This window comes from Maylandia zebra, linkage group LG20, assembly GCF_041146795.1.
Source record: "Maylandia zebra isolate NMK-2024a linkage group LG20, Mzebra_GT3a, whole genome shotgun sequence".
NCBI lineage: Eukaryota > Metazoa > Chordata > Actinopteri > Cichliformes > Cichlidae > Maylandia > Maylandia zebra.
This window is the reverse complement of record NC_135186.1, coordinates 7,629,099-7,641,273: the sequence shown is the minus strand read 5'-3', so window position 1 is coordinate 7,641,273 and position 12,175 is coordinate 7,629,099. Positions and strand designations below refer to the sequence as shown.

General features: G+C 41.0%; 2 protein-coding genes across 4 annotated transcripts; both read right to left on the bottom strand.

Annotated features, from left to right (window-relative positions):
• Positions 1-9: 9 nt before the first annotated feature.
• On the bottom strand, positions 10-4,992 carry LOC101480010 (uncharacterized). Of its 2 annotated transcripts, none has more exons than XM_012919895.3 (6): positions 4,760-4,992; positions 4,210-4,370; positions 2,434-2,552; positions 2,120-2,322; positions 1,914-1,994; positions 10-1,762 (listed from the first exon to the last, which is right to left on the bottom strand). In XM_012919895.3, exons 1-6 carry the CDS (start codon positions 4,864-4,866, stop codon positions 1,234-1,236), a joined length of 1,200 nt encoding a protein of 399 aa, XP_012775349.3. In that variant the 5' UTR covers positions 4,867-4,992; the 3' UTR covers positions 10-1,233. The 2 variants fall into 2 exon arrangements, with proteins under 2 accessions (XP_012775349.3, XP_012775350.3); XM_012919896.4 differs by having other exon boundaries at positions 4,237-4,370; positions 4,760-4,991.
• A 1,537-nt stretch (positions 4,993-6,529) lies between these two features.
• Positions 6,530-11,610, bottom strand: eif2s2 (eukaryotic translation initiation factor 2, subunit 2 beta). Of its 2 annotated transcripts, none has more exons than XM_004554048.6 (9): positions 11,452-11,610; positions 10,208-10,391; positions 10,015-10,115; positions 9,762-9,891; positions 9,562-9,662; positions 8,401-8,549; positions 8,229-8,285; positions 8,029-8,114; positions 6,530-7,918 (listed from the first exon to the last, which is right to left on the bottom strand). In XM_004554048.6, exons 1-9 carry the CDS (start codon positions 11,464-11,466, stop codon positions 7,743-7,745), a joined length of 999 nt encoding a protein of 332 aa, XP_004554105.1. In that variant the 5' UTR covers positions 11,467-11,610; the 3' UTR covers positions 6,530-7,742. The 2 variants fall into 2 exon arrangements, with proteins under 2 accessions (XP_004554105.1, XP_004554106.1); XM_004554049.5 differs by having other exon boundaries at positions 9,562-9,659.
• Positions 11,611-12,175: the final 565 nt, after the last annotated feature.

The window sequence follows — 12,175 nt, the reverse complement described above, 5'->3', positions numbered from 1 at the left end:
GGCAGCAAGTTTATTTTTTAATGAAGATCTTTTATTGAACATAGCATAAAAAAGGACTTTTTCCCCATTAGATCTCATACATGTTGGGGGAGAAAAAAAAGTCAGTTCCACAAGATGGAGAATGTGGCTGAGTTCAGCAAGTCTGATGTTTACAGACTCACAGGAGTTCTGAACACATGGACCTTTCAAGCACAAAAACAGTACTAGCTGCAAACTTTAAATAAGGCTTTCCAAAACCCTTAAGTCTGTTCTGAAGCTGGGGAGGGAAAACATTACCAGGGAAGCAATCGGCGCAATGGAAGAATCTGAGGAAAAACAGGACGCTGCAAAGGAGTCTAGTCAAACTGAAAATCAAAAACTAAAATAAAGGCCCTTAATAGATTACCTGCTTAATGTTACCAACCTCCTCCCCCCAAAAAGCTACCAAAAGATTGCTTTGTGCTGATTACTCTATGTACAAGTAGTTAAAAGGGATCAAAATAATCCATCTACAATGCAAGTTACTCAAAAGTGAAGTCCAAACCCTCATCTTTAAATTAAGAAGTTCTGCACTACAAGCTCTTACATCCTGAATATGCATCGTTTAACACGAAGACAGACTGATTCCTCGAAGAATGTGACCGAATGTGCAGGTCAACTCAACGGCTCCAGTCCTGGAGCCTACTCTTCAACAATCATGCGAGCTTGAAAGAGTACGACACAAAATAATTACCAATCAAAGATGGATGCTTCAGACATAAGAGGCCTGGAGACACAAGGAAAGCAAACTGTCAGACTACCAACCAAAACAAACAGCTGCAAACTGAATAAAAGAACATTTAAGACAACTTAATATTCACTGACCAAACAAACAACTTGAAATGAAAGCAGAACAGTAAGAAACCTAAATTTTACCAAATCAGGCACCAGTCACAGAGACATCAACTTCCTCAGGCTATAGTTGTAGAGCCCAGCACCCATTTTCATTAATCCAAAATTCTTAATTTTATTTGTAAACTTTATTTTTTTAATTTTTATTTTTTTAAAGGGAGCAGATCATCTGAAACAAGTTCAAAAAGCATCGGCTGTATTGTGGTTGATGGTCTAATAAACTCCTGCTTTAACAAGTTAAAAGACAAATGTACATTTGAAGGGGGGCGTCAGAAGCATAAACCAGTTATTAAACACTGCTCAGTATGTACAGCATAATGATCAAGCTAAACAATAAGAAAACCTCTCCCTTCTCTACACCCACTAATCCTGAGAAGCTGATCTAGACCGTGAACGAGACCTGGAGCGAGACTTGGAGCGAGACCTGGAGCGAGATCTGGAGCGAGACTTGGAGCGAGACCTGGAGCGAGACTTGGAGCGAGACTTGGAGCGAGACTTGGAGCGCTTTTCTCTGGACTGGGATCGGCACTCTTCCTCTTGTGGAGATGGGGAGCGAGAGGCAGATTTGGCCACATGCTCTTCTTTTCCATTCTCTACTGGAGAGGGTGAGCGGCTGCGGGACTTCTTCTCAGCAGACCGTTCCTTTGATCGGCTACGAGAATCCCTCTCCGACTTTACCTTAGAGCGGCTCTTTGAACGAGACTTGGACTTGTGCTCGGGGGAGTGAGACCGAGATTTGCGAGAGCGTGAACGAGATTTGGATTTGTTGGATCTGTTGGATCTAGAACGAGATCTGCGAGAACGTGATTTGCGGTCTCCTGACTTGGAGCGAGACTTTCTCTCAGACCTGGAGCGGGAATGATGCCGTCTCTTATTGCTGCGGGAACGAGACCTATAGGAACAGAAGCAAAGCTCAGTACAGCCCCACCTTACATGACAGCAATGTCATGACAAAATGTCATACTGAACATACAGAACTTATCAATACCAATAATTTAATTTAAATCTCCATGTTACGGTTCCAAGATTACATTGATCCTAACCTCGAGTGGGATCTGGAGCGACTCTTTGAGCTCCTGTGGCTTCTGCTTCTCCTGCTACGGGAGCGACGACGACTGCGAGATCTGAAGATGACAGAGCACGATTTAAAAATTTTTTTTTTTTTTTTACATCAGTTTCTTGTTAAATAAACAAAATGTACCAAAGCGAGGCTCATCTTAAAGCAGTCAGCAGTAAGAAATTTGCTTACCTGGAGCGACTGCCAGAGTAAGACCGACGTCTGCGAGGACGGTCCTCCACCAGGCGAATTTTCCGCCCGTTGATGTCAGTACCATCCAGCTTGTCCAGAGCCCTCTTCATGTCGGAATAAGTCCGGAACTCAATCACTCCCTCATTGGTGCGTTCCTTGTGGGCATCTGCATAGGTCACCTCTCCTGCCTGACGCATGAAGTCCTGGTGGACAGGAAGAGGATGAGGTGCCGATTATTGATTTCATTCCAAGCACTTCTACAATACACTTTCCCTTTATCTGAAGATTCCCCTCTCTTATTTTCAAATATTTACCTTGAGGTCCTGCCAACTACAGCGGCTGGATAAGTTCTCCACAACGAGGCGGTACTCTGTGCGGACTGGCGGTCCATATTTGTCCCTGCCAGAGCGGCTGCGGCTGCTGTAACCGCTACCTTTATAAAAAAACAAAAAAAAAAAAAAAAACGACAGCACACACAAATAGTTAGAAACCACTAAACCAAACAAGATTCAAAGTACTACTGCTCTGGGCTATCAAATGCACTCAAGGCAGTGAGTTTCCAGATTATTGTCCTTGGGGTGGGGGTGGGGGGGGTTAAATTTGTACAAATAGTCAAAGGGGTTTCTTTGATCTCATTTTCAAACAGCTTCAGTTAAGTGCTCTACAAGCAACTGCATGGGCTCTTTAAAGTTTGTATTTTTCAACATTTGGAAGCTGTTTTCTGCTGCAAAGAACACCACTGCATCTGTTTCCGGCAATACAAAAAACACAAATCAGCATCTGTCTTACTCCAGTACATCACTGTGATGCTATAGCTGCATAAAACAAATGGACAGTGATGTTCTTTCAAGACCTGTGTATCCTGTAACACAAACAGAAAGGAGGCATCCACAAAGGCTGCAGTCAGGGACACTGTTCAAATTGATTACGGTGTTAAAAACACACCGATCTTTTGAAAATTGGCATCTTTTTATTTAACCGGATGTCAGTCTGAAATTCTTTTTTCCAGTTTTGATCTTACAACATTTCTTTAGATTGTAAGGTCTGTAAAGGTGCCGATCCACTTATGTTTGCTGTCAACATAAAAACCAATGGCAATCCTCACCATCACCCCTGGTCTATTGGCAAAAGGCTGCTGTCATCATGGCTTCCGGTTAGGTCAGCCAAGGATCAAGGGGGGGCAAAGGTCACACACACATTGTAAGGTGAAAGCCAAGGCCAAACGGGACAGGCAGTCATCTTAGCCAGTCATCTTTAGCCTCAATGGACTCTCAGCCTCAGCCCGCAACTGGACTCTTTCAAATTGAAACATCAAGGACTTTTGTTAATGTTGAATATAAAAAAAAATTTATATATAGACCAAAGTTAAAACACATTTCACATGAAAACGTTAGTCTACTCCTAATGACTACACTAACTAGGTAGCTATGTATGTGGTGATTTGTGTTCAGCTTGTTTTTTTCCCCCTCTGGTGCAAACAAACAAAAATAAAAATAAAAAAAGACACCTTCACATGGCTCGCCCAAATGACAGTTATGGTTCAAGTGAATTTTACAATGTATGAAAAGAAAACTATGTTATTTAACAACACTAAACTCTAGACTCAAAACTGCTCTTTAAATCTCACAGATTGTTGCCCCTTGCAATCAAATAGCATGTAGCTCGTGATGATAATCACTATGGAGGAGCAAAAACCTGCAGGTCACTACCCCTTGGGTGACAGACTGAGAACTGTTCAGCAGGGTGATATAAAATTAAACTGGACTCCCTGATTTGTAAGAATGAAGATAAACCATGGTTGCATGTAATGAAGTTACTGCGTGATATAATGAACAACATCTCTACTGACAGTCCTACAACTTTGCATGCAACCTGCGCCTTAAAGAGCTACCCACGTGGCTGGCTATAACCCATGAGGGGTACCTGGAAAAACCTGATCGAGGGCCAGCTGAGTATCTAAACCTATGCGGCAAGTCTGTTAAAATTAGCGTAACCATGAATCATTCAAACAGCTGTCTGTGCAGTCCACGTCGACACCTCACCCCAAGGGGAAGGGGAAGAGAGGGTATCTTGTAATAGACTGCACTTACTGCGCCCACCACCCCAGTAACCCCCACCGTAGCCATCTCGGTCTCGTCGCGGGCCCCGGGCATGCTCGACGATCACCCGCTCCCCACACAGCTCCTTCCCGTTTAGCTCGTAAACGGCGTCGTCGGCGTCCCTATTATCTTCGAACTCCACGAATCCATACCTGCAAAAAGAAAGGGTTTAAAAGCATGAGTATGAAATGAGCGTTACCCGCTTACTTCCACGAATTAGCGTTAGCATACGTTAGCACACGTTAGCACAGCGACGTGCAAAGTATAAAGACGCCATGTTGGCCACGCGACATTTGCTAAACGTTCATGAATGAAGTTAAAGAAACAAAACGTTTTACATTTATAAGGACAATACTAAATGTCATACATCGACATATTGCGTTTTAGAATCAAACTTAACTTCTAAAAAATATATATCTATCTGCGTAAAAGAGTGAAATGCCCCCCGAGTCCGTGCGTCGTTCGCATGAATGGCTAGCTTTAATGCTAACTACGACATGCTCGTTGGACTCTGGCTTACAAAATTCCGCCGAAAACTTACCCGTTCTTTAAATCAATCTCCATTAGCTTCCCATAGCCGCTGAAAAACCGCTGAATATCTTTTTCGCGGACATGATAGCTTAGTCGTCCGATATAAACTCGAGGCATTGTGATTCGCCTAGAGTGACTGTTCTTCACTACTGCTCCGAAATTGCTGAATGCTACTGCCGTTAGCTCTCCGCCAGCAACCGGTCGGCTGTTTCGCCAAACCCAGCCAATAAGCGTGAAGCTAACGATGATCAATTTCCGGAACAGAACTCCAAATTAAAAGCTACCGTTTATCACAAAACCGCAGACATTACGCGCACGAGAGGAAAATACTAGTTAAATCCTATGTAAAATCTGCCCTAGTCATTTCCAACTAGAGGCATTTTGTAACTGTAGTTTGCAGTGGGTACATACAGAGATCATCTTAACTAATTCAAAAAAGGGTACAATTTTACTTGTAAAAAAAAAACAAAGAAAAAGAAAACACCCGCAGTCACAAAAACTAGGTAGTTAAAAAACACATGCAACTAAACAGTAAATTGTTGGAATAGTAAAGTCTCTATTGCAATAAAGTTGAATTAGAAAAATTCCCGTTAGCAGCCAGACACAGAACCAGCCTTACTGATCAGTTTATTCACTCCGTTGGTATTACAATTTCTGATGCATATGGTCCACAGCTGCGTGACGGAATATCTCTATCATTTATAATTTCTGTTTAAAGCCTCTGTGTTGGCCTTCCATGTGGATGCCCAGGTAGTCATAGTCCTCCACCACATCAGTAGCCTGTCCCAGGATACACACGGTTCGTGTCCTTCTGAAAGTCAAGTCACCAACTTCTTTGGTCTTATTCACATTCAGAAGTCAATACTTTCTCAATGACCACTCCACAAAACCATTAACCTCTGCTCCTCATCACTTAAACATCCAGCTACTGCAGAATCTGAGTATTTCTTTAGGCGACATCACCTGGAGTTGCACTGATTGAAAGTCCGAGTTGTACAAAGTGAAGCAGAACTGAGACAGCATAGCCTCAATGGTTTGATAACTATTGGATAAATTGGCCAACTATATCTATAGCATCCATATTCTGACTCCAAATGATAGTATAAGTGCAAAGTTTGTGAATTTAAATTAAACATTCATGGTTTGGCTGTATAAAATTGTTGAAACACATTTAGAATATGGCAAGTGGTAGAGATTAATGAGTGCTTATCTGATAGGCTATGTGCTTAAGTCTGGCTGGTTATGACAGATTTATGTGACTTATACATCAGTGATTGATGCATTTGCCTGCATACTGGTAGTTTAAGCACAGCTAAAAACAAAAACAAAAAACAATTATATAATATAGTGACATTTGGGCCTGCAGTGGAAACCTAACTATGGCACCAACCTGACATATTATCCTGCAGTCAGGTTCAAAATAAATCTGCAACTCGACATGTAATCACCAAACTCAAGGACATTGTCTTCAGTTACCATGGTTATCAGCTGCTCATGTTTTAACCTTGTGGGTCTGTGTTTGTATCATTACAGCAAACCGTAGGCCTCACAAGGACTGTCAATCACATCTGAGCAAGTCACACAAATAAGACTTAAATATTTTAATGGGACTTGAAACAATGGCCATATTTAGAAATGGGAGGGGGCCATAATGACGAGAGCCAAGGCCGTTCACTGATCATTACGACCTTTTTCCATTGTGACAGTGAAAACATGACGTCATTATCATGACTGACAATTACTAAACGGGCACCGTCATTAATGCAAGCAGAGAAAGTAGTGGAGAGAGAGAGAGTAGAATATTTTATTTTTGTAAAAACCAGGTTTTAAAATGATTCCAGCGAGACCTTTATATTCACATTCCTCTCAAAACAATTAGATTGACACTCCTTGATAGACTCTGTTAACCACACTGCAAAATAGGAACCTGAAGGAGGAAACGATCTGAGGTGCCTGCTCAGAAGTTGTAGTTTATTATTACTTTATTATTTTAGTGACTGGCATTAGCTCATGAATCCTGCTCATCGGAGAAAAAAAAGAAAAAAAGAAAAAAAGAAAAATTGAATCTTTATTTTCAAATTGACTTCATCAAACCTCAAGTGGCTGACAAAATGTTCTAATCAAATAGGTACACAAACTGCTCATCAGTGCCACAAAAGCACTCACAAACATACTGTATAATAATTTCTACTCATCTCATAAACAGCCTCCTTTATTAGAGTACTCTTAATGTTGCTCTCCCCTTCATTAGCCCCCAAGTCTTCTAGTTTTGTGTCTCCTGCTACAAAATGATCAAAAGCAGGTCCTGTGTTAGGAGCCTCACACACTAGTTTCAGTGACATGTTCCTGTATGTACTCCAGCCCGGTGACTGATTTGTCTCTATAAGCTTGAGTAGAAAATCCTGGACTGACAGTTTTTTGTATATATCATTTAGGACCAGACCAGAAACAAGAACACACCCTTTAGTTGAGTTCAAGAAAAAAAGAAAAAAACCCAGAAGTGACCAAGTCAACAATTCGTTGGTTCTGTTACTGTAGATGAACTTAGCTTATCTACAATTTGGCTAATCTGAAGAAATATTAACGTCTGGCGCATGTAAAGTGGAAAAATAAACAAAAACTAAACTTCAAGCTGTGTTAAATCAAGGGTTTTTTGGAGGAATCAAGAATCACAGCAAATAGGAAACAGGAAAAAAAAAAACCCTAAGAGCTGGAGGGTCCATCAACCAAACAAATCAAATGCATCCAGCAGTGTATGTGTCAAACATCTGTTGCTTATCAGGTGCCTGAACCCTATCTTTCATCTTTAGACACTCTCACTCCCTGTCAGGTCAGGCCATGACACAACCAAAATGACAGCCAAACCCTCCCGCAGTTCAATTCAGAGAGTCCTTTTAGCAGATCAAGCGGGCGCCCGACCCCAGCTTCGGCCCTTCTGATGGGGAAAGATTGGACCGTGAGAAGAGGTGGGGGAAGCCCAGTTTTAATGGCCTTTAGTTAGCTTTGGCGCGGAGCTGCGCCCTCTTGCCCGTCACAGCCTGGAAACCGGTCTTGATACTGGCGACGGAGCAGCGGGAGTGGCACGTCTCACACTGCAGGAAATAGAGACGAGTGTCCTTCTGCAGGATGGTCTCCGGTGAGCGGCAGGTGTGACACGTCACATATTCCTCTGCAGGGGTGAGAACAGTCCACTCAACATTACTGTTCACAAGCAGGGGCTGTTTAATTTTACCCCCATCAATGTAACTTCACTGTAAAGAACACGTCGTTCCTACTTACTGATATATCTTCTCAACACATTTTCTATCTGTTTCTGTTGAAATCTGCCTTTGATCACAAGCTGGTTATTTCCGTCAATGGAGCCGCTGTTGACAGAGAAAAACGCTAATTAAACTTTTACTTAGAGTGAACACACAAAAACAAAACGTGCCACAAACTTAGCTTGAGAACTGACATCACTTAAAATACAAAAAGCGTACCTCGTTCCCAGCTCAGCCAATAGAAAAGCGAGGAGATGTTTAGGCTGACGATGCAACCTGTGATTAATCGCATGAAAAAAGAAAAAAAAGAAATCAGTTTGTGGATTACACATACTACAAGTGTCACTGAAATGCGTCTGTCAGTAAATATAAAAAGCTACACGAGGCTCACAGTTTGCAGATGTCTGTGAAATTGACAAAGGAGGTTTTCTTGGTTCCCACTCGGACCACCTGGGGAGGCTTCATCACAAACTTCCTCTTCTCCCCAGCCACCATGTCGGGGTTCTTCTCCCTCATGATGTTGAAGACTCTGTTCAGGAGCTGGAATAGAGACGATACTGTGACTTTGTTTTGTTTTTGTCTATGTTCATAAAGTTTTCAACACAGAATATAAAAGGACAGAAATTGAGAGCCCTGTGGGATCAGCTGAGGATAAAAATAAATAAAAAAGGAAAGCAGTGTGTAAATCTGTGCTTTTTATAAACACTGTTCTCAGACCGGTAAATCCAACTTTGTAATTTTACAAACCGTTTCACTCATTTCCTCATAGAACAATAAGTGGGGGATTTTAACAACTCTATTCAAAAAGTACATTTAATGCCGTTAAATATTCAGTGCAAAACTTCAACATAAATGTAGATCAAAGCACCAAATTAGTGGACACTAACTTGGTGCTTTGTCCTACATTATCAGGCCATATTTCACTTTGTTGCAATCCTGACTAAGGAATTTTCATTTTCTGACGTGAACCTTTGAAAGTAAACAAATACCAAAATGAACACATTCATAAAGAATGTGGTCCAGTGTTTCACTATCTGTTTGACAAAATAAACAGGAAATATTAAATGTTGAACTGCTGTCTTAGAAAATCATTGCAATCAAAAAAATAATTTATCATTTTGAAGTGTTTCTTTTGCCTCTTAGGAAGGTTGGCAGGGATAGGTATCCGTTTATAACCCCGCCAGTCTCAGGTAATGTTTCATCAGATTTTTTAACCCTGCTAGTCTCAGGTAATGTTTCATCAGACTTTCCTTTTGGACACAGGCTCTATTCAGGCAGAAACGGTTTGCAAAGTAATTCCAGTTTAACAAATCTGTGGGGACGGAGCTCACAAAACCAAATGGTCTGAGGTCTTAATATCAGGACATTTATTAATGAGAGAGAGAGAAATACAACAATCTATGTGTACACAGCCTCACACAGTACAAAACAACCGAAAACAGTCTAATATTTATCCCACTTTACAGGAAATAACTTCACAAACAACTGTGATAACTCTTTTTCTGCCTTTCCTGAATTGTTTCTAACTTTCTCATTTCACGTATCATCCTACCTCGTCGTAGGTGTAGTCTCTTTCCGAACCAGCCCAGGCCGGTCCTGTGGAAGAGCTGAAGGAGATCCCATCACCATTCTTGCCATCATCATCATCCACTGCTGGGAGAAGAAAAAGAAAAATGACATTATGGGTCAAACATTATGATCCATGTCCCTTTTTTCGGTCCCTAGTTTCAAAACCATGTGATTTCATCGTACCGTCGTCTTTATCACCGGAGTCGTTTTCATCAAAATCTACTTTCTTTGGCTTCTTCTTTTTGTTAGGGAGCATCAGATCCAGGTTGTCCTCCTCCATAGCTTCCGTCTGCTCGCCTTCAATTTTCAGCTCCTGGTTTGGACAAGCGAGAAGTGAAACTCAGCACGTGAAAGTTATTGGTAAGCCAATCAAAATCAGTAGAAGCAAAAAGTTAAAAGTAATGCAAAATCAGCAAATGTTTAATCAATGGCTGACCTTCAATCCCTCCTCCATATCATTTTCAAACACTTTCTTGGGTTTCTTCTTCTTTTTCTTCTGGTTGAAGAAGTTTAGGTCGTTCAAGTCATCCGACGGCTCTGGAAAAAAAGAAAAAAAAAAAACCCTCCTCGAGCTCATAACTCTACACAACATAGTTGCGAACTGATACCGCACCTTAAATAGATCTAACCTTTCTTCCTGCCTTCATCTTCATCTAGATCCACCTCCTTGTCATCTCCAGCCTCTGGTTCTGCCTCCTTTGTCTCCACCTCCTTAGCTTCTTCTCCCCCCGTCCCTTCTCCTCCGTCCTCCTCCAGCATGAAGGGCTTCTTCTTCTTCTTTTTCTTCTTAGTCATGTTGGGATCGAAAATCATCTGAAAAAAAGAGTGAAGGAAAAAAATCAAATTAAAATAAATATTGAAATGCTGTCCAGCTTCATTTAGTACAGACACTTTATGGCTGCTTTAAATATACATAACATTGACTAATCCAGCATAAGTACAATTACCAGTGAGAATTACAAGATATATATATTTATGAAAGTCATGTTTCATCAGATTTTTCTTTTGAGTGGCAGTGGGAGTTTGTTTGAACATTTTACGCTTGTGAAATTTAGTTTTCAGTTATGAAAACTGGACTGTGGAAAGACGCTATTTTTTCCATTTTAGGCCAAAAAAAAGTAACATGAAGTCATATCAAGGATTGAACAAAGAAAACAACTTAACAGATAACAAAATGTTGCATATCATCTTTACAGACAGGGGCTGGACTCTTGAGTTGATCCAGTGTACACTGAGTGTGTCAGTACACTATTAAGAAACCCTACCTACTGCTGTAGGTTTCTTAATAAGGCTTGAGGTAAAGTAACCCTCCAGAATTTTTAACTAACATATTGCACAGACTGCCCCCATTCAGTTAGAAAAATAATAATAAAAATGTCGTACTATTAACATTAAGCAGCGGTAATTCTGGTATTTTGGTTTTATTTTACAGCCAGAGGAGCTGTCCTTAAGGACAAACCGAGGTACAGATAGCTTTTGGTCTCCAGCAGAAAACGTTAACAGTTAGCTCCGCAGCTCTGGTAACGGGAAGCTAAGGCTACATAGCTAGCTTCCACTCTTCTCTGAGAGTCCGGCGGAAGCTTCGACAGCTCGAATTGATGAGCCACGCTCAGAATATATAACGTATATGCTCCGATAAATAGCTGTATATCAATATACTTGATGACTTTCTTGATATTCCGGCTGGCTCGGGCCGTGCTAGCCCGACTGCAGCAGCCATGTGAGCGCTACTGCGGACAGAAAGGGAGGGAGCAGGAGAGTCGAGGCCCAAAGTCATCCCCAGCACCGATATGCGCCTGAAACTCAACGAATTCCGTCCAGCAGTTCTTCACACCTACACGGATTAAACAGCATCTGACTCGGAGTGCCTTACCTCGTCTCCTGACATGTTTGCGTGCTGAACAATGAAATAAAAATGCCTCTTCTTTCTTCTTCGATCAGTCCCACACCGCTTCGCCCAAAATTTCTTGCATCAGCGTATGACTACAGTGCGCAAGCGTGAAGTCGCCAAATCCCGACGTGCTCGTGGTGACACCCCTTTCTGCGCTTGCGCATTGACAGTTTTTAAGGAACGTTCAAGATCGTGACTCAGAAATAATAAACTGGTGCTAAATATGCACGTTGTCGTTTTTATATAGTTCATTTTTTACAATTATAATAGTAAAAACTTTCATTTGTCAACAACAAACTAGTCATTATAACATTACGATAGAAAATAATATTTAAGTAAAAAAAGGACAGAACATCAGCGAGAATAGTACCAGAAAAAAGGAAAGAAAATCAACTTAAATACAATTAAATAATACAGTAAAAATAAACTTGCAAAACAAATTAAAGAATTGTAAACAGCATTTCCTACATTATCAGGCCATATTTCACTTTGTTGCAATCCTGACTAAGGAATTTTCATTTTCTGACGTAAAGTCAGAAAGTAAACAAATACCAAAATGAACACATTCATAAAGAATGTGGTCCAGTGTTTCACTATGGGAACGGGAAATATTAAATGTTAAATTGCCGTCTTAGAAAATCATTGCAATCAAAAAAACAATTTATCATTTTGAAGTGTGTTTCTTTTGCCTCTTAGGAAGGTTGGC